This window comes from Brassica oleracea, chromosome C3, assembly GCF_000695525.1.
Source record: "Brassica oleracea var. oleracea cultivar TO1000 chromosome C3, BOL, whole genome shotgun sequence".
In the NCBI taxonomy this organism is placed as follows: domain Eukaryota; kingdom Viridiplantae; phylum Streptophyta; class Magnoliopsida; order Brassicales; family Brassicaceae; genus Brassica; species Brassica oleracea.
The window spans coordinates 14,691,796-14,716,339 of NC_027750.1; the positions used below are offsets into that span (position 1 = coordinate 14,691,796).

At 33.6% G+C, this 24,544-nt stretch overlaps 5 protein-coding genes and 1 long non-coding RNA gene across 7 annotated transcripts; 3 read left to right on the plus strand and 3 right to left on the minus strand.

Annotated features, from left to right (window-relative positions):
• Positions 1-3,004: 3,004 nt before the first annotated feature.
• LOC106329956 (jacalin-related lectin 24-like) lies at positions 3,005-4,537 on the minus strand. Its single transcript, XM_013768544.1, has 4 exons — positions 4,322-4,537; positions 3,503-3,508; positions 3,125-3,364; positions 3,005-3,082 (listed from the first exon to the last, which is right to left on the minus strand). Exons 1-4 carry the CDS (start codon positions 4,535-4,537, stop codon positions 3,005-3,007), a joined length of 540 nt encoding a protein of 179 aa, XP_013623998.1.
• Positions 4,538-5,867: 1,330 nt separating this feature from the next.
• LOC106329957 (uncharacterized mitochondrial protein AtMg00810-like) lies at positions 5,868-6,892 on the plus strand. The gene is made up of 2 exons (XM_013768545.1): positions 5,868-6,062; positions 6,104-6,892. Exons 1-2 carry the CDS (start codon positions 5,868-5,870, stop codon positions 6,890-6,892), a joined length of 984 nt encoding a protein of 327 aa, XP_013623999.1.
• A 669-nt stretch (positions 6,893-7,561) lies between these two features.
• Positions 7,562-8,728, minus strand: LOC106331894. Of its 2 annotated transcripts, none has more exons than XR_001267968.1 (2): positions 8,513-8,728; positions 7,562-8,036 (listed from the first exon to the last, which is right to left on the minus strand). XR_001267968.1 is itself a non-coding variant. In XM_013770332.1 (2 exons), exon 2 carries the CDS (start codon positions 8,016-8,018, stop codon positions 7,815-7,817), a length of 204 nt encoding a protein of 67 aa, XP_013625786.1. In that variant the 5' UTR covers positions 8,019-8,036; positions 8,491-8,699; the 3' UTR covers positions 7,562-7,814. The 2 variants fall into 2 exon arrangements, 1 of the variants encoding a protein (XP_013625786.1); XM_013770332.1 differs by having other exon boundaries at positions 8,491-8,699.
• A 1,282-nt stretch (positions 8,729-10,010) lies between these two features.
• LOC106336133 (mitogen-activated protein kinase 6-like) lies at positions 10,011-12,663 on the plus strand. The gene is made up of 6 exons (XM_013774869.1): positions 10,011-10,399; positions 10,567-10,696; positions 11,236-11,373; positions 11,457-11,789; positions 11,869-12,049; positions 12,130-12,663. Exons 1-6 carry the CDS (start codon positions 10,176-10,178, stop codon positions 12,309-12,311), a joined length of 1,188 nt encoding a protein of 395 aa, XP_013630323.1. The 5' UTR covers positions 10,011-10,175; the 3' UTR covers positions 12,312-12,663.
• Positions 12,664-13,500: 837 nt separating this feature from the next.
• On the plus strand, positions 13,501-15,325 carry LOC106333716 (exopolygalacturonase-like). Its single transcript, XM_013772136.1, has 4 exons — positions 13,501-13,647; positions 13,728-14,039; positions 14,490-15,008; positions 15,092-15,325. The coding sequence occupies exons 1-4, from the start codon at positions 13,501-13,503 to the stop codon at positions 15,323-15,325; spliced, it is 1,212 nt and encodes a 403-aa protein (XP_013627590.1).
• A 4,931-nt stretch (positions 15,326-20,256) lies between these two features.
• LOC106334036 lies at positions 20,257-20,851 on the minus strand. The gene is made up of 2 exons (XR_001268512.1): positions 20,689-20,851; positions 20,257-20,415 (listed from the first exon to the last, which is right to left on the minus strand). It is a non-coding gene; the product is annotated as an uncharacterized LOC106334036 (long non-coding RNA).
• Positions 20,852-24,544: the final 3,693 nt, after the last annotated feature.

Sequence of the window (24,544 nt, forward strand, 5' to 3'; positions counted from 1 at the left end):
GACTCTATACACATGACTCAAGAAAGAGAAAAAAAATAACATTTGAGAGTATGAGCGAAAAATCCACTGCATGATGAGTTGGTAGCAATTTTTCAGCCTTGAACCAGTCATTGTTAATAGCTATCGGATTTACTCAAACAGGAGGTGACCATGATGTCTTGAACCCCCCGGACTTTGGTGTAAACCGAGACAATAGCTATAACACAGCTTCATTCTCTCACAGAACTAGGTTCTCCATTGTGTTCATTTTGGCCGTGAACAGTCTTGGTAATCATGAGTGAACTTGGAGAATATAGTATTTCCTTCATTCCCCTAGAAACGGCCCCATTTCACACTCACAAGGTGATTTGCCATTGCTTTCTTTAGAGGAATATCATTTACTGAAAACAATGGACACAAATCATTAAAAACAAATGCTTATCCTATATTCCTTACATGCAACACTGTTTAGTCATTCTGGGAACTGGGTATAGACCGAAGTCTTACAGTGCTTTGGAAAGATTTAGTTTGACTTAGTTGTCTCCTTGAACCTATTTCTTGGGATCTCCAGTCAGTTAGGTAGAGTTACCGCCAAACCTCATCTTAATTCAAAGGCTAACCCATTCCTCTTGATCATCTACAATATGATCTCATGACACACCTTTAATATAAGGATCATAGGTTGTCATCATAATGAACATAATCTCTTGAGATTAGTCGAGATAAATTGTCTAATGATTTTTGTCATCTTTATTCAAGATACAATTAAACATTATACACAAAACTCAGTGTATGACACTAGTTTCTTTTTTCTTTTTTGTAAATATGTATATATATATATATATATATATATATATATATATATATATATATATATATTGTGATAACTATAATTAAGTTCATTTGGCTTCTTGCCAACAACTTTATATGGTAAGCAAAGCTTCCCCCACATTTCTTGATATAGTTCAAAAAACATGCATATTTACATTTAACATCTCTTAAGAGTTTAGAAGAAAGAAAATTTAATCTACAACTCTTTTATATTTAAATGAATAAAAAGCAATTTCGTAAATTATCATAATTTTCTTTAAAAAATGTATTTCAATCTTAGAAATTCACATTTTACCTACAACTATTTTCATAGTTCTTTCAAGGTGATTAATAAATCCAACTTGTATGTTTTGGATTTTTCCAAACACATACTTTGCTTTTTAACAAATATACATATCATTACAAGATATTATTTGTGTCATCAAAACCACCATTCTATATGATTATTCTCAACCATATTGACTTTATAAACTACAATACACATGTCAGTTTCAGTCACATTGGTCTGAAAATTCTCATTGTTTTTGCATGGTCAATCTTCTTGTAACTTGCATTTAAGCATTGATGAAATATAAATGTTTTCGATCAATATCAATAAACATTTTATTTTCTATGGCAAATTATTTATATGTAGCAGACCTCTCCCAAGCTTAATTTGGGGCGTCGACTCACAAAATCAATTTCCATCCATATAACATGATCCCTTAAGAATCAAAATGTTGTTTATAACATTTGTTTATTTCACCATACATAAAACTTCAATATTTTTCTTCTTTCATGGTTATTCCAAAAAGAAAAAACTGAAACCAGAAATCAAAAGGTTAGACATTATTGATAACATGCAAGACAAAAAACGTGAATGCTCTTTGATAATTAAATTAAACCAATGGCTGAAACCGGTTAAAGAAAAAGAACTACACGCAAGTCTAGCCTTTTAACAAATAACATAAACTGATAAGCTCTAATGGTAACGGAAATTTCAGATCAAACGTCTCTTTTTCTACGAAACTCCAATTAAACTCTTCTAAAAACGCAGATATAGATTAGATAACCGATTAAGTTCTGCAATATAGAAAGATTAATCAGAAAATACCAGCGGCACAAATCCTTGCGGTCAAGACAAAAGGACAACAACTAAAGATCCGAACAACAATAATAACTAAAGACGATTAGAACCAGTAGAACTGAGCAAAGATAAGAAAACGTCACGTTGCAGGAGATAAGCTAAAAATTCTATTTTAAATAAATCCTGCAGAACAGAAGCGTAAGAATAAAGATAAAAAAACTTCACGCAACACTGAGAAACTACCGGTACCTAACCGTTTTATGGGAACCTGCTCTGGATCGTTCAACACCTGTTCTTAACAAAAACAACTTTTACAATAATCAGTCCGGTTAGTGCAAAGCAATAGACGGATATTTTGAGTTAAGACTGATAGAACCGTATTATATAATCTACGGAGAACTGAATATTGTAAAGAATAAGATTGATAAAATTATACCAAAGATTAAGAAAATGATGATACAACTGCAGAGGCGAGATATTATCTCTTTCCTTAACTCAAAATACGTCTCGTAGTGCGACGGTTCGATAACGTAATGAGTCCCAAGATATAACTGCAAAAAATCTTCTGATTTACGTCACTCTATCAGAAACCTGACGAAATTAGTTTTGTGTGTACTCTCAGACTCAAAAGAAAAAATCTAAGAAAAAAAATATGAAGGATTGTAAGCTTTTGCTTAGTCCAAGGAATTGAGATTAGTGCAATGTTTCTTTTCTATTTATAAGACAAACGAAACACTTCGAGCACTAACGTACATAGTCATTAATAACAATAAAGGAAATTGATTCCCATGACTACGATTCAGAAACGTTAGTATATCAAGTCATAAAGTTGCATTGACCACATCAAAATCCAACAATATACTTTAATTGAGTTTATATTTAACCAAATACCAAAATATTTTATGAATATGATTTAAAACAAGTTTATTGACATTTAAGTCTAATCAACTTATCAAATCTAAATTCAAACTCAAATATCTAAAGTGAAACATTTGTTAAATTTTATATTTAACCATATAATAGTTTTATAAGCTTTTTATGTCATTAACTTTAGACCTTCATTTCTCATTCAAAACAACTCCGATTTTGACCAACAAATACACTAACTCATAGTGTTCATGGTGACGATTACATCGTATCCAAATTCCGGTCTTTCCGATAGACGTCTCCGTCGAAAAACCCATCGAAAAAATGGTCCACGCCACTCTGTCAAAAACGAGTTCCAACAAACTTTTCACGTTTAGTCACCCCATGAGAACTTGGAATGGGATTCACGTAAATACCAATCGATGTAATACCGCCAAAAGTGTAAGAACCAAAGAAACCACCAAATTCACGTCGATCGCGTATTGACGGATCAATTTCTATCTTGGGAGGAGGTGCATTGTCATCATTCGCAAACGGTCCGTGCTTCCCACGGTTTGTGTGAAATATCAAATTTGCGATTCCTCCATGATATCCTAGTGATCCACTTAATCCAGTCACATACTAAACTTATATATTAAAAGAGAAGTCACAACCTTGATTCATGTGTGATTTTTAAAAAAATAGACCTAAGACCATGATTAACCCGAGTTCTTAGAGTGGGGTTCTTAACGGAAGTTCTTCTTAACTTCTTCTAAGAACCTCATCCTAAGAACTCCGGGTTAATCATGCTCTAATGGACATATTCCTAGAAAATCATGTTACATTTAATTTCTAATCTTATCATTTAAATTTTGGGCATACCAGAAATTTTTATTGGGCTATCAATAATTGAATTTAAAGAATAGATGATCCATTAGATTTATAGATAGTATAAATTAAATAGATATAATTTAATGTTGTAATATTATACGTCCATATGTTAAATATTTAAATATTTGTCGATGTTAACTTTTAAAATTTAAATAACAAAAATCATATTATCTAACAATGATTAATCTTTACTATCTTAAACCAATGAAAACAAATTTTAAACTATATAGCTTATTTTAAAAATTAAACAAATACTAATTGTTTAATTGTTTACTCGATAATATAAATCAATGAAGCGAAAAATTTAATTTTTAATTTTTTTTGTAAATTTGTGAAATGTTACAATATCTTTGAATATGACAATAAAACAATATTTTACTAATTTTTATATATATAGTTACGATTTTAATAATGAAATAATAATCCGAAAATATATATATAGAAGAAGATACAAATACATGTGAAAATTTAAAATAATCTATTCAATGAAAAAAATATACTGTAAACTAATTACTTTTTAAAATTGATAGACACATATATTTATATAAAAATAAATATATACCAATTTAGAATTGAAAATAAAATATTTATATAAAAATAAATAAAAATAAAATCTCATCCCGAGATCTAGTCTTGATTAAGTCTCACCTGCGTAACATATTTAACTTCGTCAGAGAAGTAACTCTTATTAAAAAAAACTTAAATTACGGACACAAAACTTACAACTCGAAAGCTGTATCCTTCAGAGGGACCATACTGTTTAGACAAGGTAAGACCTTCGTTAATCTCCGTGTAGCCAAACTGAATAGATCTAATGATGCTATCAAAAGAAACGTATATGTGAGAGATCATGGTGCGTCCCTTCTCATCCCAGTCCTCGGGCTCACATGTACGCTTTCTACCAACTGAACCTGCCCGTATCATCTCAAAAAAAAAAAAAAAAAGAAGCAGAGTATAGAAGTTTTGTAAAGATAGAGTCAACGATAGACTAAGACAAAGGACACGTTTTATATTGGAGACTCTGTGTAAAATATAATAAAATAGATATATTATTGTGTTGTATCTAGTAAGAGAATACAATATACATAAATATATATATACATAGTGGTAACATTAACATAATGTTAACACTAGATAATGCTAACTTTCCTAAATAATTAATGTAAATATGCTAGAATATCTTGAGAGTAACTTGTTCTTCAAGTTTTTCCTTTTAGTTTTGAGGGTTTTTATGGGTTTCACTGGCTTCATAATCTTGATCCGTAAGATACATATCTTCCAGCCCAACATATCTGTAATACATCTCCGCACGACAAATGTGGGATGCACAACGCACAATCTGCAAATCACAAAGCGACTACGTATGTCGTGGACAATATGAGTCCGATTGGTAATGACTGTACCTTTAAAAATTTTGCTGTAGAAAAAAATAGGTAGACTTTTTGTTGTGGCTTTAGATTTTATTGCTGTAAAATTTTATGGAAAGCAGTAAAAAATTGCTTTGGATATTTGGCTCTGCAGAACACTTGTACAGCTGTAGGTTATTTTAAGAGCTGTGGTTTCAAAAAAAAATTAAAGCTTGACTGCTCTGAATTTGGTGCTGTAGAAATAAATAGGACCGTGGACAGCACCTACAACAACTACCAATCACACCCTATGTCGAGGAAAATAAATCAGTAGGTTTCTCCGGGAATAAACTTCAACTTAGACAAGGAGAGATGAAAACTTCAGCTTTTCTTTGGTCTTGACAAGTGAATACATCCCGTGGACGCAACTACAACTCCAAAAACAATCGTCCTATCGCGGACAGTCCATAACACGGACTTAAAAAAACTGACTTAAGATTTTGAGCGTTCAACTAGAACTCCCCCGTAATGGTTAAACTATAACCAATAAATCCCAAACTATGGGAAAATAATACTTTGAAATATTCTAAACTATAGAATAAATCTCATAAAAAAACAACCCATGAGAAACCTTAACCTAAGAATTACCTTTAAGAATCTTCCAATTAACTCTTAAACATTAACCCATGATATTCTAACCTTGACTAAAGACGTGTTTTCAAAACCAAATTAATAAAGCTATTGACTTTAGAAAACCAAAACTAAGTAAAGACGTAACTCCAAAAGTAATAAAACTCGTACCACTAACTTAGATTAAAACTAAAAGCCTAACGACTCAAACACATGCGGTAACGTCGTCTTCATCGTCGGTATCACCATCATCTTCTTCAACATCGCCAACACCAACGATGACCACCATTATCAACGCAGAAGCTTTAGTCTTGTTCTCACTTTCTCGCAAAGGCATCGAACTTCGAGTTCTTGTATACGTCGACGACTTGCTGATGCTCACATGCTTGATGCTTCAGCGTTTTAAAGAATATTTGGGGAGGTGTTTTGCAATGAAAGACCTAGGAAAACATAAATATTTCCTTGGTATAGAGGTAAGTCGTGGACCAGAGGGAATTTTTCTTTCGCAAAAAAGTACAGTCTCGACATCGTTGCTGATACAGGAAACCTGGGCTCCAAACCTGCTTTGACACCTCTTGAGCAGAACCATAAGTTGGCGGAATCAAAGGGCCCGCTTCTTGCTGATCCAAAGAAGTATCGACGGCTCTTGGGACGGCTGATTTATCTTCTTAACACTCGTCCTGATCTCTGTTACTCCATTCACATACTCTCTCAGTTTATGAAGTCTCCGCGGGAAGAACACTGGCAGGCAGCTCTTCGTGTAGTTCGGTTCCTGAAAGGAACACCTGGACAAGGGATTATACTCAAGTCTGACCCTGATATTCCTCTAACCATTTACTGCGATGCAGATTGGGGGGCTTGTCCCTTGTCTCGACGTTCACTCAGTGCCTTCGTCGTTATGCTTGGTGGATCTCCTATATCTTGGAAAACAAAGAAACAGAAGACGGTCTCTCATTCCTCTGCAGAAGCAGAATACAGATCAATGTCTACAGCACTCCGTGAGATCAAATGGATTCAGCGTCTTCTCAAAGATCTGGGGGCGGAGCAGACACAGCCTACACGTTTCTTCTGTGATAGTAAGGCTGCAATACACATTGCAGCAAATCCCGTTTTCCATGAACGAACGAAGCATATTGAATCAAGTCATTCAGTTCGCGATGCAGTTAAGGATGGAACTATTGTCACTCAGCATATTCGTACAGAGTCTCAGATTGCTGATATCCTAACAAAGGCATTGGGTCGAGCTACATTTCAGAATCTAGTGTCCAAGTTGGGCATTGTGAATCCACACTTTCCAACTTGAGGGGGAGTATTGGCGTGGTTATATTATGTTAGAGATAATGACAACAATGAACCGATAAGTCTTATGTTATATTTAAATATACTCGACGTTGGTTCGAGATAAGCCCAAGGGCGATCTCTATTGTTGTATAAATACGTTGGCATTGCCATTCTAATAGAACGAGTACTTTCGATATCAAAATCTACACTCTGTCTTGTCCAAAACCCTAAGAGCATCATTATCATTGAAGACGGTTCACGTTTTTTAAGATTTTTTTTTTTTGTCTGAAAAAAATAAATTAAAACGCGAACCAATCACGGGGTGCCACGTGTCAGTGGAGTCCGCAAACAGTGCAAGAAACACTCCAAAATCGGTTCTTATTTCATAATTATGTGACCGTTTCTTATGAGTTTTGTGGAGTCCACGCAATAAAAACCCACTAAGAACCCAACTAATAACCCCGATAATGGTGGCCTAATGGGCTTCATTGGGGGTAGAGCTGGGAATATGACTCATCGCGGGCTCCCTTCCACAGGGCTAGAGAGCCACACAACTCTCAATGTCGTTGGCACGCTAAACCGAGAACGAAGGAGATCGATTGAGACGCACACTGCATTCATGTCGATATTTTGAGAACTCATATTTTTAAAAGTAGTTCTTGATTGTCAAAAATAGCCCATCACCTTCATCTTTTTAGCCAGGCTAATAAAGCTCTTATGGATAACCAAACCTTCCAACAAACGTTTAGGTACAAGATTATATGACAACAATGACAAGAACATCAAAACGAAGTCCTAATTAGACATTCTCTTGTTTAAACCATTGTATCAAAGATTGGACTTAAAGACTCAAACACAGAGAAACGAGCCAAACTCGTAAAGTAAGAACTTGGGAAGACAAAAGATGAACATGTTTTATTGGACTTATCAAAAGCCTCCGAAGATCAGACTTTCGCTGTAACCTTGGGGTCGGTCTCGACCTGTTTCTGGTCTTCAAACTTGTCTATAGCCATTTGAAGCTCGTCTGTGCCACCAACAGCCTTCATCGTGTAGAAATACACCCCAAAAACAAATGCTGTCAAGCCTCCGGCTACAACAGCGTTCTTGCTTTTTGGGCCTAGAAAACTCAAACCTGGAAATCCCGACATTGTTTCAAACTCTCTAACCTGCGAGATTCAAGAAAAGTGTAAGCTGTCACACGTTAGAGAAGAGACTCCAAGTATCAGAACAATAATTAGCTTGATACTACAAATACTAAGTGAGAACTTTATAGCATTTGACTCCATAAGCGCTGAGGAACTGGAGGAACATAGATATGTTTGTTCATATAGTGAAAACAAGAATATTGAGATATGTTGCTAGTATTCACCCTAAGACTTACTAATACTATGCCAAGGTAAAGCGAGAGACCAAGAGCATGCGAGATAGCAACTTAAGGTTCCAGCTAAACAGAACACTAACAGACAGCAAATCCCACTGAGAGACAATCATTTGCTCAGATTCATGCGCATCAGTTTAACATAATAATTGTTCAAAAAGTCAATAACAGTCGGCGCAAAGCCAGATGCTTCTAGCTTCCCTTTATTCCTGAGTATCTAATTCTAGACGAATCAATCACAACTGAAATCAAATCGAATCGAACCTGCTGGCTGCTGCTGTACGTTTAGAGATCACCGGGGAAGTTGCAAAGATACTCAAAGCTTGTATCTTAAATGACCCAATTCAATGCTGCAGAAGCCTAAAGATTCGCACTTTCCTATCTATCGAAACCCTAAACCCTGAAGAGGATCACGAGAGAGATGGACACAGTTAACAACCCCCTCTTTTAGAGTTCGACCCATTATTTTGTTGAGATCCCTATAATCTACAATAGTATCAAAGCATGCCCCATACTTTATTTTAACACAAGTTACCCCATATCTCAATTTGATTGTTCGATAGAAGTAGATTGATGAGCAAATACAATACAAAATGTGAATATTTTTTAAAAAATTTTATTAAACATGTACTAACAGGTTAAAACCGCTGTTTTGAAAACCAACCCGGATCTGCGGTTGAACCGGTAAACCCGATGAGCCAAAAAAAATCCGGTTTGAGTTTTGTGAAAAACCCAATATTTAGAAACCCGCAAAAACCCACTAAAACCCGTAACCCGATACCGGTTGAACCGATAAATAATTTTTTTTTTTTTTAAATTATGTTTTATATTCTAAGTTTCTAATTAAGAAGTTAGATGCTGACAAAAAAAAAACTAGGTTTTTCATTTTCAGTTTTATATTTCTGATTTTTAGATTTTGATGAAGATTTCACTATGCCTTCTGAAAAAAGTGAAATGAACAACGGTAGAGAACCAAATTTTTTTTTTGTCATCAACGAAACCAAAATTAGTTGATGTGATTTGGTGTTAATTTATTTCCATTATTGACTGTTTATTACAATGATCTTTTATTTTTGGTTTATTTTGGATTTGAAGTTTAATTTATTATTCACATTAGACATTTAAATATTTATGAATTTTATGTCTTTTTTAGATGTTATAACTCTTATCTTGTTACAGAAAATTTTAAATAGCCTAACCTATTTTTGATATTTTGTATGTCAAATGAAAATAAAAATATAGAAACTAAAGTTAAGTATTTCCTAAATGTTTTTAAGCATAAAATATATAGATATCCAAACTATTATTTTATATTTTAAAAACATTTAGAAAATATTAAAATTTAGTTTCTGTATTGTTTTTCATATTTAATATATTATTATATAATAAAATTAATTTATTTATTAATTCATGGTTCATCCGCGATCAATCCAGTGACCTAGCGATCGGGTAAATCGTCCGGTTCAGTAGTCGGGTCGGGTTTAAAAATATTGGTTAAAACCAAAAGAGATGTGATTAGTGGCTATTTATTTCCTTCCTTAAGATCCCTAAAATCTACAATAATATCAAAATAAATAAATCCTATTTTTTTTTAATTATTTCCCCCCCCCCCCCCCCAATCTTAATTTGACTGTTACAGAATACGTAGATTGCTGAGCAAACACGTAACAAATTTGAGTGGATAACTTTTGACACCGTGTTTAAATTTATTAAATCTGAAAATTAAAAGCTTAAAATACACAAAAGATGTGATTGATAAAAAAAAAAAAAAAAAAGATGTTAATGTGATTATGTCTTCCGCACGCACATGACTTTCTGTCTTCTTCTTCTTCTTCTCCTTCTCTCTTCAGATCTGTCTTGACCCCCAAAAACCAATCAATATCATCCATCTCCTTCTTCTTCTTCTTCTTCTTCTTCGCCGGCGCTCATGGACGGTGGAACGGGTCAACCGGCGGCTGATACCGAGATGTCGGAAGCTTCAGGCGGTGCGGTTGCATCGCAACCGATGCCGGGGAAAGAGAATATTCCGGCGACTCTAAGCCACGGAGGGAGGTTTATACAGTATAACATATTCGGGAACATCTTCGAGGTCACCGCTAAGTATAACCCTCCGATCATGCCTATTGGCAAGGGCGCTTATGGCATCGTTTGGTAATTATTTCATTTTCTCCAAAAATAAAAAAAAAAACAAATTTTTTTTTGTTTTTTTTTTTGGGTTTGGTAAAGCTGCCAACTTTGATTCGAATTATCTACGAAAAAAATGATTTCATTAACATAAAGTTTGATCCTTTGTGTTCTTGTTTATTTGATTTATGCAGCTCGGCTATGAACTCTGAAACGAATGAAAGCGTTGCTATTAAGAAAATCGCAAACGCTTTCGATAATAAGATTGATGCCAAGAGAACTCTCCGTGAGATCAAGCTCCTTCGCCACATGGATCATGAGAATGTTAGTTCTTTTTCTTCTAATTCATAACTAAGAATCATCTGTTTATAGTCCTAATGTTGAACTCATAATAGCCTGATAGATTTTAGTTAATTCCAAATAGCTTTGGATGAACTGTTCTATTTTGATTCTTATTATTGCATATGTTTTAATTAGACTTGTGAATGAATGTGCTGCAGCTGCCTGAATATTTACTCGGTTTGATTAGGATGGCTCAATGCTCAGTTAGTAGTATGGTACTTTCAACTAATAAAACGATTATTATCTTTGTTTACAAGATTGTTGCAATTATAGACTAAGAAACGCTTTCAATGATGTTTATAGTCCTAATGCAGAGCTCATAATAGGCTTTAGTTAATGCCAAAATGTTTAGATGAACAAATCGATTTGTGAATGAATGTGTTGCAGATGGTTGATTCAAAAACATTTCACGTTTAGAAGGAATATACATGACTGTTGACTGTGTAGCATATGCTATTGTTTTGAATGATGTGTAGAATCATTTCCAACTAATAAAACAATTATTATCTTTGTGTTATCAGATTGTTGCAATAAGAGACATAATACCACCACCGCTAAGAACCGCTTTCAATGATGTTTACATCGCTTATGAGCTAATGGACACTGATCTCCATCAGATCATACGGTCTAACCAAGGCTTATCCGAAGAGCATTGCCAGGTTATCTTCGAGTTCTTGAGATTGTTTTTTTTTTTCACCTATAAGCCACATTTGAGAACTGTAATAGTTCGTTTTGTGTGCAGTATTTTCTTTACCAGATCCTCCGTGGATTGAAATACATTCACTCCGCAAATGTGCTTCACCGTGATCTGAAGCCTAGCAATCTCCTCCTCAACGCAAACTGCGACTTAAAAATCTGCGACTTCGGGTTAGCTCGAGTCAATTCCGAGAGCGACTTCATGACTGAGTACGTTGTCACGAGGTGGTACCGTGCACCAGAGCTGCTTTTGAACTCTTCTGACTATACTGCGGCGATAGATGTTTGGTCTGTTGGTTGTATTTTCATGGAGTTAATGGACCGTAAGCCACTCTTCCCTGGCAGAGATCATGTTCATCAGCTTCGCCTGCTCATGGAGGTAAGTGTAGTAACCTTTGAAGCTCTATTTGATGCTGTAAAGAAACATGTTTTGAGACACTTTTCTTTTTTTATTTCAGCTCATAGGAACACCATCAGAACAAGAGGTTGAGTTCTTGAATGAAAATGCAAAGCGATACATAAGACAACTTCCACCGTATCCTCGTCAATCCATCACTGATAAGTTCCCAAATGTGCATCCTCTAGCGATAGATCTTATCGAGAAGATGCTAACGTTTGACCCTAGACGGAGAATCACAGGTCACTCCCCACTCTATTAAGGAGTAATATTGACTCTTGAATGAGTTAGTTTCTCACAGTTTATTGATTCTTGATTGCAGTTTTAGACGCGCTGGCACATCCATACCTGAACTCTCTGCACGACATCAGCGATGAGCCAGAGTGCACGATACCTTTCAACTTCGACTTTGAGCAGCACGCACTCTCAGAGGAGCAGATGAAGGAGCTCATATACCGTGAAGCGCTTGCATTCAATCCAGAGTATCAGCCAGCAATAGCTTGAATGGGATCAGGTTTGGTTTTGATCTTGACAAGATTCTTGAAAGGAGGAAACATCATTGTTTCTCTTCTGTGTATACTTGTGAGAGATGCTTGAAGGGGGTATGTGGCTCAAACGTTAAGTCTCGGTAAGGTTTTTTTTTTTCTTTCTTTTTGTCTTCTACGTATTGTAATTTACCCTCATTTCTTGTTACAAGTATTAAGACATAAGTTAAGATCGTCTCAGAAATAGTTTTCATGTATTACAAGATGTTCGTTTCCAGCAATATCAAATTTTTTTTTGCTTTGTAAAACATAAGGAATATGAGATTATTGTAATTTTGAATTCCAAAAAGATCAAATAAGAACTATTAATATTGCAGAGAAGATGAGAATGATTGAATGAAGCAACTGTTGACCTCATCTTCACTTTGGCTTGAGTGTCTGCCTCTGTATTACGCGACCTTAAGGATAGTTCAGAACTACAGAACTAAATTATACCTCGCAAAATCGAAAAAGGCACATAACTAAACCCAAGAATATGCGACCTTAATTGCCCCAAGTAGCTTACTATTCTCAAGTGATATTCACATATCTATTCAGTAAGAGACATTTGGAACCTTAGACGATATCAGCTTCAAGTGAGATCTCATCAAAAATAGAGTTTTAAGAAATAACTACCCAGATTCTTACGAAACTAGCCATTATCTTTGGTATGGTTGAAATTATCATTATAGTTTTAACTTAGTAGTTACTAGTTAGTAATTATGAAAAAACAATGTGTGTATATATAGGTATAATTTAGTTTATTGATGATGATTTAGCGTTGTTTACAAATCATATGTAATGGAATTATTTCAAAACAAAGCATTAACGGAAACAATTTACCGGTAAATACGTAATTGACAATTTTACCAAAATTAAGATTCTGTTTTAAATGAGAGCAAAGAGAAATCAGATAATTAACCATGTACATTCCATAACAATAAATAATCAACCAAAGCAATACAATAGAAACAATCCAATATTAGCCGATGATTACTAATTAGTAACAAGATTCAAGTTCTTATTTTTAGAAATAGATGTATTCTAATAGTTCATGGAAACATATTAACTCTATATAAGCATATACAGTAGAGCAACACTTTTCATCGTGTCTTATTCATTAGTAGCACAGAATCCTTACTTTTATATACCCTAAACAAAATAAGAAGATGACTTGCATTGCTTCTACGTTTAAGGCTTTGTGTTTTTCTTTCTTGTTCGTCGCCGCCGTAGCAAGTCGTCCGACCAACAGGCCAAAGGTTTTTAACGTCCAACGTTATGGTGCCAAAGCTGACGGAAAAACTGATAACGCCAAGGTATATATACATAACCAATATAGAAACACTCAAAAATAAACATTTTACCAACTTTTTTTGTTTAACTTGTTCAAAATTAGGCGTTCACAAGCATATGGAACAGCGCATGCACAAGGAAAGGTGGTAATAGTAAAATCTACGTGCCCAAAGGAACATTTTATCTCAGTGGTGTAGAGTTCGTAGGGCCATGCGCGAATCAGATTGAATTCGTTAACGATGGAACCTTGTTGGCTCCTGCAAACACTAGGGACATTAAGCAGGACATATGGATCAACTTCAGGTACATTAACAATCTTATTATCTCCGGTGCCGGTACACTCGACGGCCAAGGGGAAGAGTCTTGGCCACTAAATGACTGCCACAAAAATCCCAATTGTCCTAAGCTAGCTATGGTACCACTTCTTAATCCTTTTACATATTGCTTTATTATATGATTTTACAATGAAAATTATGTAATTCAGTTATTTTCTATTACACGGTGAATTTGTAGATTTAATTATTTAGATACAAAACGTTATGAAAACGAATATCATTTTGAAGAAGGTAATATCCACATAGCTACATTTTAGAGCTTGCCCATTTGTAAAGTATTTCAATATGGTGTCTGTCTCCACTAAAAATCATATTTTAAGTTATTGATTATGTTACAATATTTATAGAGAGTCGCAGTACCTAAAACCCAGTAGAGTATCTACTAAAATATCACAGAAGCTAAGTTCTTATTTGAAAAACTATTGTTTCACTTTTCTATTTTTATTTCTTTTGTTTTAATTTTTAGATACCCAAAGAGTGTTTTTGATTCAGGTCACCTAATGTCTTACTAAACTTAATTATTCTCACAGACCATGGGATTTGCATTCGTGAACAACTCAAGAATCAATGGGATAACATCAATCAACAGCAAAATGGGACACTTCAACTTCTTCTCTGTCCATCACTTCAACATCACCAATGTCACTATAACAGCTCCCGGCGATAGCCCCAACACCGACGGGTTAAAGTTCGGGTTCTGTAGCAACATTAACATCTCCAACACACACATTGGTACGGGAGACGACTGTATCGCCATCCTTTCTGGAACCACCAACATGGATATCTCTAACGTCACCTGTGGTCCCGGACATGGGATCAGTGTCGGAAGCTTAGGGAAGAACAAAGAAGAGAAGGACGTTAATGGCTTAACCGTAAGAGACATAGTCTTTAACGGCACTAGCGATGGTATTCGGATCAAAACTTGGGAATCTTCAGCTTCGAAGATATTGGTTTCTAACTTCGTGTACGAAAATATTCAAATGATTAACGTTGGAAACCCTATCAACATCGACCAGAAGTATTGTCCTCACCCACCCTGTGAAAAGAAGGTGAACTCTCTACGCGAGATACAAACTTATATAATTATTTTCTCTTCTTATTACAAAAAAAAGGTTGTTCATTATTTTTTCAGGGAGAGTCACACGTTCAAATCCAAGACCTTAAGTTAAAGAACATATATGGAACATCGACGAACAAAGTGGCGGTGAATCTACAATGTAGCAAGAGCTTTCCGTGCAAGAAGGTTGAGCTAATTGACATTAACCTAGAGCATAAGGGAGTCGAGGGTGGTCCTTCCACTGCGGTATGTGAGAATGTTGACGGTTCTGCACGTGGCAAGATGGTTCCTCAGCATTGTCTGAACTGATTTGACGACCCATAGGAGCAATGACCGTGCGTTGTACTACTTTATATTTTCCGTGTTTTTGTATCATTTATAATCTCTGTGTCTTTGCTTCTTCTTCTTTCTTTTTCTGCTAGTTTATGAAAGTTTTTGATTGGTGCAATAATAAAGAAGTGAATACACTTGTGTTTTTTTGTATTTGGTCTATTTTTTTATTGTTTCATAGACAAAAAAAAAAGAGTACAATCTTAAGTCTTGTAAGGTTTTATTTTCTCTCTTTTTGTCTTCTATGTATTGTAATTTACCCTCATTTCTTGTTGCAAGTATTAAGACATAAGTTAAGATCGTCTCAGAAATAGTTTTCGTGCATTACAAGACGTTCTTTTCCAGCATATAGTATCAAAAGATCTTATTGTTTAAGATGCGAGTCTCAGAATAATGAGTATATCATCTCCAACTAATTGGACGATTGCTATCTTTGTGCTATCAGATTGTTGCAATCAGAGACATAATACCACCACCGCTTAGAACCGGTTTCAATGATGTTTACATCGCTTATGAGCTAATGGACACTGATCTCCATCAGATCAATATAGCCAAGGCTTATCCGAAGAACATTGCCACGTTACCTTTAAGTTCTTGAGATTGTTTTTTTTTTTCACCTATTAGCCAGACTTGAAACCTGTAATAATTTTCATCTTTCTTCTTGTGTGCAGTACTTTCTTTACCAGATCCTCCGTGGATTGAAGTACATTCACTCCGCAAATGCTAACGTTTGATCCGATTCCTAGACGGAGAATCTCAGGTCAGTGCACACTCTATAAGGAGTTATATTGACTCTTGAATACCTTAGTCCTCACATTTTTTTGATTCTTGATTCTTGATTGCAGTTTTAGACGCGCTGGCACATCCATACCTGAACTCTCTACACGACATTAGCGATGAGACAGAGTGCACGATACCTTTCAACTTCGACTTTGAGCAGCACGCACTCTCAGAGGAGCAGATGAAGGAGCTCATACACCGTGAAGCGCTTGCATTCAATCCAGAGTATCAGCCAGCAATAGCTTGAATGGGAGCAGGTTTGGTTTTGATCTTGACAAGATTCTTGAAAGGAGGAAACAACCATTGTTTCTCTTCTGTGTATACTCGTGAGAGATGCTTGAAGGGGGTATGTGGGGATCAATGTGGCTCAAACGTTAAGTCTCGGTAAGGTTTTTTTTTCTCTCTCTTTTTGTTTTCTACGTATTGTAATTTGCCCTCATTTCTTGTTGCGATTATTAAGACTTAAATTTAAGATCATCTCAGAAATAGTTTTCATGTATTACAAGTGTTCGTTCTCAGCATTATCAAACTTTTTTTTGCTTTTTAAAACAGAAGGAATATGAGATTTTTTGTAATTTTGAGTTCCAAAAAGATCTCGTGACAAAAAAAAAAAAAAGAGTTCCAAAAAGATCAAATAAGAACTATTAATATTGCAGAGAAGATGAGGATGAAGCAACTCTTGACCTCATCTTTACTTTGGCTTGAGTGTCTGCCATGTAAGAGTAAGCAATCATTAATAACTTTCAATTAGTGATGGTTGAAGGCGTTAATGTCCTTACCACTTTAGCAGTTGAGCATCAATGATTGCTTGCTCTTACATGTAGAAAAACACGAAAATACCATCTTACTTATTCTTCTCAAGTAGTTGTGCATGTGTCTTGAGACTAGCCAAGCAAGCAGCATGCCACTCTGATGTATGATATGAACCATCCACCTGCGACTCCCCTCATCATAAAAGTTTTGGTGATCTAGCCAGATCAAAAGTACCTTGACTGAGAAAACCCAAGCTAAGATAGATACTTGACAGAATCTTGCTATGTTTTGAACTTTCACTTAATGCTCCAGCTGTAATACAATCATAAATTCTTTTTTCTTTTTTGAAAAGACAATCATAAATTCTAGATTTGTTTTTTTTTTTTGAAAAGTATAAATTCTTGGTTTGAAGGGTTACAAACTTACAATATGTGATTCTACACTAACATATATGTATAGCACAGTTCACCACTTCCAAAACATTAACTTCTATCCAAAGACATGGCCTCATTGAGCTTCTGTCTGTAAGCAGGATCTAGGTTATAATGTATGCTTCAGAGAGGGTCATCCACACAGAAATCACAGTTCTGTAAATAATCAATTGAACTCATTCAAGGTATGAGCATGGTAGTATGAAAGGATACAAACCATGCAGTTGGAGCCAACTCTGGATTTCTGCACAGCCTTGTAATCTTAGTTCTTCACATTCTAATTTACCTTTGACATATGTTTGTAGAGGTAATGTAACTTAGTTACTATAATCTCACTCGCTTTCAGTTTTTTTTTTGGGTCAACACTCACTTTCAGTTATTGTAAAATAATAAGGGAACCTCCTTTTATTTTCCTTGTAGTTACAAGATTCAAAGATGTTAATAATTTATATTATTTTGTTCTTGATGCAGCAAGATATTTAGAAATTATTCAAATCTCTTTATTATTCATTGGTTTGCATCGATAATTACTTCTTATTGTATTTTTTATATCTTAGTAGTTTTCCTATTTTAATTAAGATTAAAGCTTTCGTAGATTTAAGGATTTATTATAAATATACATCTAAACCTAAAGTTGTATTCAGTTTGATGTGATTAATAAAAGAGCTTTGGCTTTTGGGAAAATTGTATTCTCTATCTCTTGTATTGATTTGATTAGATTCATCAATCAAGAAGCAGGTCTCAAGCGAGGATTTCCTAGAATCCATTGGTTGAGCTGGCAGGTCCCAAGCGTTGTTCCATAACCTCTTGGTTGAGCTGTTTATCGTTGCTTCCGCTCCATGAGTTCTCTACCTACATTTTTAAGTTATAAATCATTGTTTTTTCTTTCCAAAGTTTTATTTAAGAATACTGAAAACACACTTTTGAAATGATGCCGAAGTAAAATCACATTTGGAATCAACAATAAATAATGATAGAGATCATTCATATTCCATTAGTACAGTTTGGTTGTATGATTTGGTGCATCATAGCTGAAAGAGTAACAGGTTCGATTAAATAGCATTGTGTAGTGTGGGGTTTTTGTCCTTGATATACGGGAACAGGCGATAGCCGGTGAAGAAGAGAATGAACAAATCGAGAAGAAGACTGACACGTGTCGATTAGAAACCAAAGTAGCTGACTCAGCCGACCTCCTGGATTTTGCGTGAATCACGTGTTTACAGTCAAACCTTCGGCGTCTTCCTCTGTAAGCTCTTTATGTACTCGGTTTGTTCTACGTCGTCGCTTTTGGTTCTCTTGGACAAGTAGCTCCCAAGTAGTGTGATGGTATGGTGGTTGTATAAAATGTTTTTAAAAAGATGTAACTTTAGAGTATAAAATAAGAGATTTAGAGCATCAACAACGCAGGTTACAAAAGGGGTTTTCAACCTTTGGGCTCCACAGAAAACACAAAAACCGGTAATAAAAAGCCTGAGATAAGGATCGTTTGTTGTTGGTTTTTTGCACTGTTCGCGGGCCCCACCGACACGTGGTGACCCGCGATTGGTGCACTTTAAATTTTTTTTTTTTTTTAATTAGAAAAAAAAAAATAAAAAAATAAGAAACCACAATGGGGTTTCAGCGATAATGCTGGCCTTACGTTAGTATTGTAAAACTTTATTAACCCGACTACAATGGTCCAGCCGCAAATAAACAAACATGTCACGAGAGGTGATTTTCAGAACAACTAGTAAAACAAAGACATGTTGTTCTTTTACTATCACATTATTTTCATGTTTATTTTATACGGACCAGGTTGTTATTCTGTTATATGGTATATTCGACCAAAGTTTTTTTTGTGGACGTACTGTTTTAGTTCATTTGTAAAATGAGAAGTTTGGATAATTATTCTATAAGTTTAGTACAGCCGACCACATAGTTTAGTATAACTATTAGCAGTTTTTACATTATCTTAAATGTGTAACGGCGGTTGTATGACATTGAATTGTGTTGAATATGGATTAGAGAAATAGTTAATTTACTTCGAAGTGGGAAGCAATGTAATGCAGTGCTGCTTAGTTATAGTTCGTTACATAATTAGAATTCACTTACTAATGTCAATTTAAGAACCTCTTTATGCAGAGTACTATAACATGTCATATATCATTTGACAAAAGAATGTTTCTATGTGTCTTTAAAGAATTGAAATATAAAGGTAACATTTAGATTGGTTCCAGTTTATTTATAAGTTGGTGAGGTCAAGGATTTGGTTTTCGTATTTATTATGCTTTTAAATACTGCTTACCGATCATCAATGTTTTTATTTTATTTTAATACTAGTGTTTACGTTAAAGTTTAAACCTAAAGCCGTAGAAAAATTGATTTCTAGAGCCATTATATTTTCTTTTAAAGATTTTGAACTCTAACTTTAGTTTTTATTAATAAAGTTTAATTGCTTTGATTTTATTGTTCTAGAGAGAATAATAGCTGCGTAGAGCACTCACAACCAACACCAATCAACCCCAATATGTTACAAGTAGATTAAAGAGATAGGTTAAAACGGCCAAAACCAGCCTAATGTATTCAAATATGGTCAATCCATACCCAGTGAATATGAGAGTGCCAAAACATACCCAAACTATTTTTAACTGAAATTACATACCTAAACAATCTTTTTTCGGCCAAAACCTTCAATTTTGACATCTGGCAAACGGATTGTGGACGGAAGCTTATGTGTCTGTTAAAAAAAAACGATGTCGTTTTACTTTGTGATACTAACAAGATCTGGACAAAACATCGTTGATTTAAACCCTCTCTCCCCAAAGAGATCGTTTAAAGACTTTCTTGTGATGAGAATTAATGGCTTACGTTGACTTGGAAAGAGAGTTTGAGTAAGGTTTGATTTATCTGTTGTTTGTTTGTTCTAATGAACAAGATTTGCCAGTGATCTTGAGCTGATAATCAAGATTTAACATACAAGATTTGTGCTGATAATCAACAAAAGACAAATGATATACAGATTGCCTCCGAGAACTTTGTAAACATCGTCTCGAGAGGACATACAATATCAACAAGTGATACCATCTTTCACTTCAAACTTTCCTTTGTGGTATAATGTGAAACATGCTTCAAAAGGGTTGCAAAACAGAGAAATATTCAGTTTAGCATTTCGTCGAACATGTGGTGTGCATATAACGAAATAGTGTTTTCATTTCAAATTATTTAATAAACCCCAAAATTGTTTGAAATATATTTTGTTATAAACCCCAAAATTGTTTGAAATATATTTTGTTTTAACATGTAATAAGCTAATCTAGTATGCCAATCTCCCAAAATCGTGTAAAAATCAAAAACCCTAATCACTATAAAAATAATTTGGAGAATGAAGGAGAAGCTAACCTCATCGAATCCATTGTTGGAAAGAGTTTCAGACACAAACTACAAAGACTTTTATCAATCTACGATTAAGAAACTATGATTACTTCCATTTTGGATCTTTTGTTCGTTTTTCATAAGAGACGAGAAGAGTTATGGTTCTTGTTTCAATTACAAAGATTTTGTCTAAAAAAGTAATACTAATTAAGTTTGTGTTTACGGTGGATTAACGGGTGTTAACATATTAAGCTATGTTTGAAGGTTTTGGCACAAAAAAGATCGTTTAGGTACGTAATTTCGGTTAAAAATAGTCCGGGTATGTTTACGCACTGTCATATTCGCTGGGTATGGATTGACCATATTTGAATACATTGGGCTGGTTTTGGCCGTTTTCCAGTTCAATGGTTTAAACTATAAATAAAATATTGAAAGATTTTCAAAAAGATTCTAGGAATGATTGGTTTGAAATCTATCTTCAGTTATCTATACTATTAAAGTTGAATCTCTACTATGATTCTGTCGATACTTTTGAAGTTATTTACAATGGCATACCCTTGTTATATTAACATTAATTTTATTGATTAAATTCGGCCAGCATAATAAACCAATCAGAATGAAGAATATAATAGCCAATAACAATGCAACAGCATTTATCAGCGTTACTTATGCCAAAAATAAAACCGAACTCCATAATACAATTATTAACGTTTGTGTTGAAAGCATATATTCGTAACTATACAAACCATAGAAGCATAATTCTAATATATACAATTATTATTTAACCTTATTAATTTTTGTAACACTTATTGTTTGACTTAGTGCTTATGATATGTTTGACATGTTTGAGAGCAAAGCACTATGAATTTTTTTTACAAAGATCACGAAATATAAAGTAGCCCAAATGAATTTATAATGCGAATTACGAAATAAAGAATAGCATTCATCATTTTAAGATATTTTCATTTTTTGTTTGTTAATTCAAGAATTTAAATTTTGGGTAACAAACAAAATCAATAAAGATGACCAAGAAAATCGTAAAATATCAATTTCAACTTCCTTAATATATGGACACTACGATATTCTGCGAGTTTAACTTAATTAACTTGGCCAACCATCTCAATTGTATTTAGAAAAAAAATCGGAATGTCTAAAAAATATGTAATATATGTTACCAAAATAATGTCACCCAATTTGCTAATTATTAATATAGGATCCGCAAATATTGACCTCAGTAATGATACTAACTATATTTTGATTCAGAAAACCTATCAAGTATATATTTTAGAACATACTGCACATGTTTTCCTAAATATACTCTTAACCTAAATACCTAATTGTTAGTATTTTAGTCTGACCAAAACTAAACCCAACTAAAACCAAGCGCTAAAGTGTTTTGTTTTTTATGAATATTATAAATCCATTTTAAATCCATAATTATTGAAGTTTTATTATAATTTAAATTTTATGTCTTAGTTGAAATATGTATAATGAAAAACTTAAATGCTTATGAAATCTGTAATATAATAGTTTATTAAAAAATTAAAATATAATTATATTTATTGATTAGAATTTAGAAGTATACAATTTTAAAATCTTTGAAAAAAATTAATAAGCATTTTGGAAACTTGAACGATCATTTATAAAGTAATATAATAAAAATAGGACACTTTTATAAACAAACATAAAATATATGCAAAATTATAATAGTAAAGAAAGAGGACAATTTATTGAAATTGACTATAAACAAACATAAAATCTATGAAAATATTAAGTTAGACAATATTATCAATTTTAAATGAAATTTAAAAGGAAACGATCCCGCGCTTTGAAAACGCGGATCAAAATCTAGTTTATCCTTAGAGATGAAAATAAATATTTTGCTCATAATGTATGTACACCTAAATGTTGAAAGAGAAGGAAAAAATTTGTGAACTAATTCTTTGTGAGATAGGGGAAATGATGAAAGGAATATCTAAAAAGAGGAAGTTGAAGAAATATACATAACACAAAAAAACAGCTTTGCAAAGTACAAGGAATGCAAATTGTAAATATAAAAAAGATGGTCTTCAAGAAAAATATATTTTCTTTTAAGATTGTTTACTATTATAGTTTCAGATTATAGAAAATATATAGAATAGAATTTATGCTATCATATGGTAAGAAAAATAATAATACTAATATATATATATATATATATATTTGAATAGATAGAATTTTACCATGCAGACTTTTTACTACTATTGAAACCAACGATTTATTTGTCTTTGATTCAATAAATTCGGTTTATTTATTACGGATTCAATGTGGTTGTATAAGACGAAAATGTTGACTTTGCTATTTAGTACAGTCTCGAAAAATTTCATGAGCCATTATTATTACTAGTTACATTGACTCCGCACAAGTACGGGATTGTAGACCGAGTTCTTGTTTCATCTCATTTCTTATAGTTATAGTTATTGTAGCTGTAAATTTTACGTTTTGAGTTGACTATTATTTTTCAAGTTTTTTATTGTTATATGGTTAGAGTTGTGATGATGAACTGTGTATGCATTGTTCTCCACTCATAAAGGACTAAAATGTTTTAGTAATATGATTGATATAGTTCGTGGTGTTGTTTTCTGTGTCACTGTGACTTATTGTTTGTTTGTTTTTTTTAATTTGTTACTTGTATTGTTGAAATTACATAAATTATATTAAGGTTGTTGAGAGTACCTTTTGTTTGTGAATATTTTTTCTCAAGTTTAGTTGTGTAAGTTGTGTGTATTAAGTAATAATTATTTTTATTCTTATTATGTTGGTTATATGTTTTTTTTTTTATTTTTAAACTTGTTGCTTTTACCGGACCTTTAAAACAAATACATGAAAACTTGTAGAAATAACTATAAAATGAGTGACAATTAGTATTTGGACCTTAATGGGTTTTAAACGAATATATGTATTTTTCATAAGAAGACAATAACATTGGCCCGTTGACATTGAACATGTAAGCTATTTTCATAAGACAAGAGCAGTGAGTAGGTGGAATTGCCGTCTTTGTGTTTGTTGGAATTGTCTCTTGTATCTCCTGGTGTGGTTGTGTTTGTTTCTTTTTTATTTGATGGGTAATATGCAAACAAAAATCATTGTTAGTTGTATTTATTAGAGTTTGTAACTTACTCTGCCTTTTTGTTTAGGTAATTTCACTGATCTTGGTTGTCGTCTTAGTCTTCTTCACAAGCATCTGCGAAAGTAAGTTTGTAAATTGTTAAATAACTGGTCGTGTAGTTTGTATTTGTTTAGTTGGCTCAATGTATTTGTCGTTGAGTTTTAGTTTAGTTGATTGGTTTGGTATATATTTGTTTTGAAGTTTATTTGTAAGATTAGACAAAAAGAGAGGTGATCATTAATTATTCGTCTTGTTTTGGGATTCTAGTTTTTGGTGATTTGATTGTTTGGGTTATTGTGGTTTCTTTTAAGTTGTAAAATAAAGATTTGTGTAAAATTAGATTGATAAGTAAGAGAGATAAATAGACGACCACAAATCTTGGGTAGAAAATATTTTTGATTATTGATGTTAGCACAATATAGACAATAATATAAATATAATTATGTGTTGATTGTTTCTTACGGATCAATAAGGAGACGGATAACGACTCGAGTTGTTTCTTTGGTAAAGTCAGAGCCTTGGACATAACAGATTTGCCCAACCATATCTGCGAGTTTAAATATCAGTTATAATATCGAAACATAATATAAACCCAATTGCAATATGATAATATACCTGAGAGTTCTAGGTTTGTGCTCGCAATCACTTGGAGATTGTCGAACAATCTAATTGACTGGAGATTGGTCTCAGGAGCACCCGTGATGACTTCATCAATAATGGTTAGTGAGATGAAAC

What these genes read in the sequence shown, in the direction of transcription:
- LOC106329956 (XM_013768544.1), bottom strand. Translation starts at nt 4,537, where the DNA reads ATGATACGGGCAGGTTCAGTTGGTAGAAAGCGTACATGTGAGCCCGAG. An exon ending in CCATTCCAAGTTCTCATGGG is followed by an intron (nt 3,083 to 3,124) that starts GTGACTAAACGT and finishes CGTTTTTGACAG; the next exon opens with AGTGGCGTGGACCATTTTTT.
- LOC106329957 (XM_013768545.1), top strand. Translation starts at nt 5,868, where the DNA reads ATGACCACCATTATCAACGCAGAAGCTTTAGTCTTGTTCTCACTTTCT. An exon ending in AATATTTCCTTGGTATAGAG is followed by an intron (nt 6,063 to 6,103) that starts GTAAGTCGTGGA and finishes TTCGCAAAAAAG; the next exon opens with TACAGTCTCGACATCGTTGC.
- LOC106331894 (XM_013770332.1), bottom strand. Translation starts at nt 8,018, where the DNA reads ATGTCGGGATTTCCAGGTTTGAGTTTTCTAGGCCCAAAAAGCAAGAAC.
- LOC106336133 (XM_013774869.1), top strand. Translation starts at nt 10,176, where the DNA reads ATGGACGGTGGAACGGGTCAACCGGCGGCTGATACCGAGATGTCGGAA. An exon ending in TATCCGAAGAGCATTGCCAG is followed by an intron (nt 11,374 to 11,456) that starts GTTATCTTCGAG and finishes TTTTGTGTGCAG; the next exon opens with TATTTTCTTTACCAGATCCT. An exon ending in CCCTAGACGGAGAATCACAG is followed by an intron (nt 12,050 to 12,129) that starts GTCACTCCCCAC and finishes TCTTGATTGCAG; the next exon opens with TTTTAGACGCGCTGGCACAT.
- LOC106333716 (XM_013772136.1), top strand. Translation starts at nt 13,501, where the DNA reads ATGACTTGCATTGCTTCTACGTTTAAGGCTTTGTGTTTTTCTTTCTTG. An exon ending in GAAAAACTGATAACGCCAAG is followed by an intron (nt 13,648 to 13,727) that starts GTATATATACAT and finishes GTTCAAAATTAG; the next exon opens with GCGTTCACAAGCATATGGAA. An exon ending in ACCCACCCTGTGAAAAGAAG is followed by an intron (nt 15,009 to 15,091) that starts GTGAACTCTCTA and finishes TTATTTTTTCAG; the next exon opens with GGAGAGTCACACGTTCAAAT.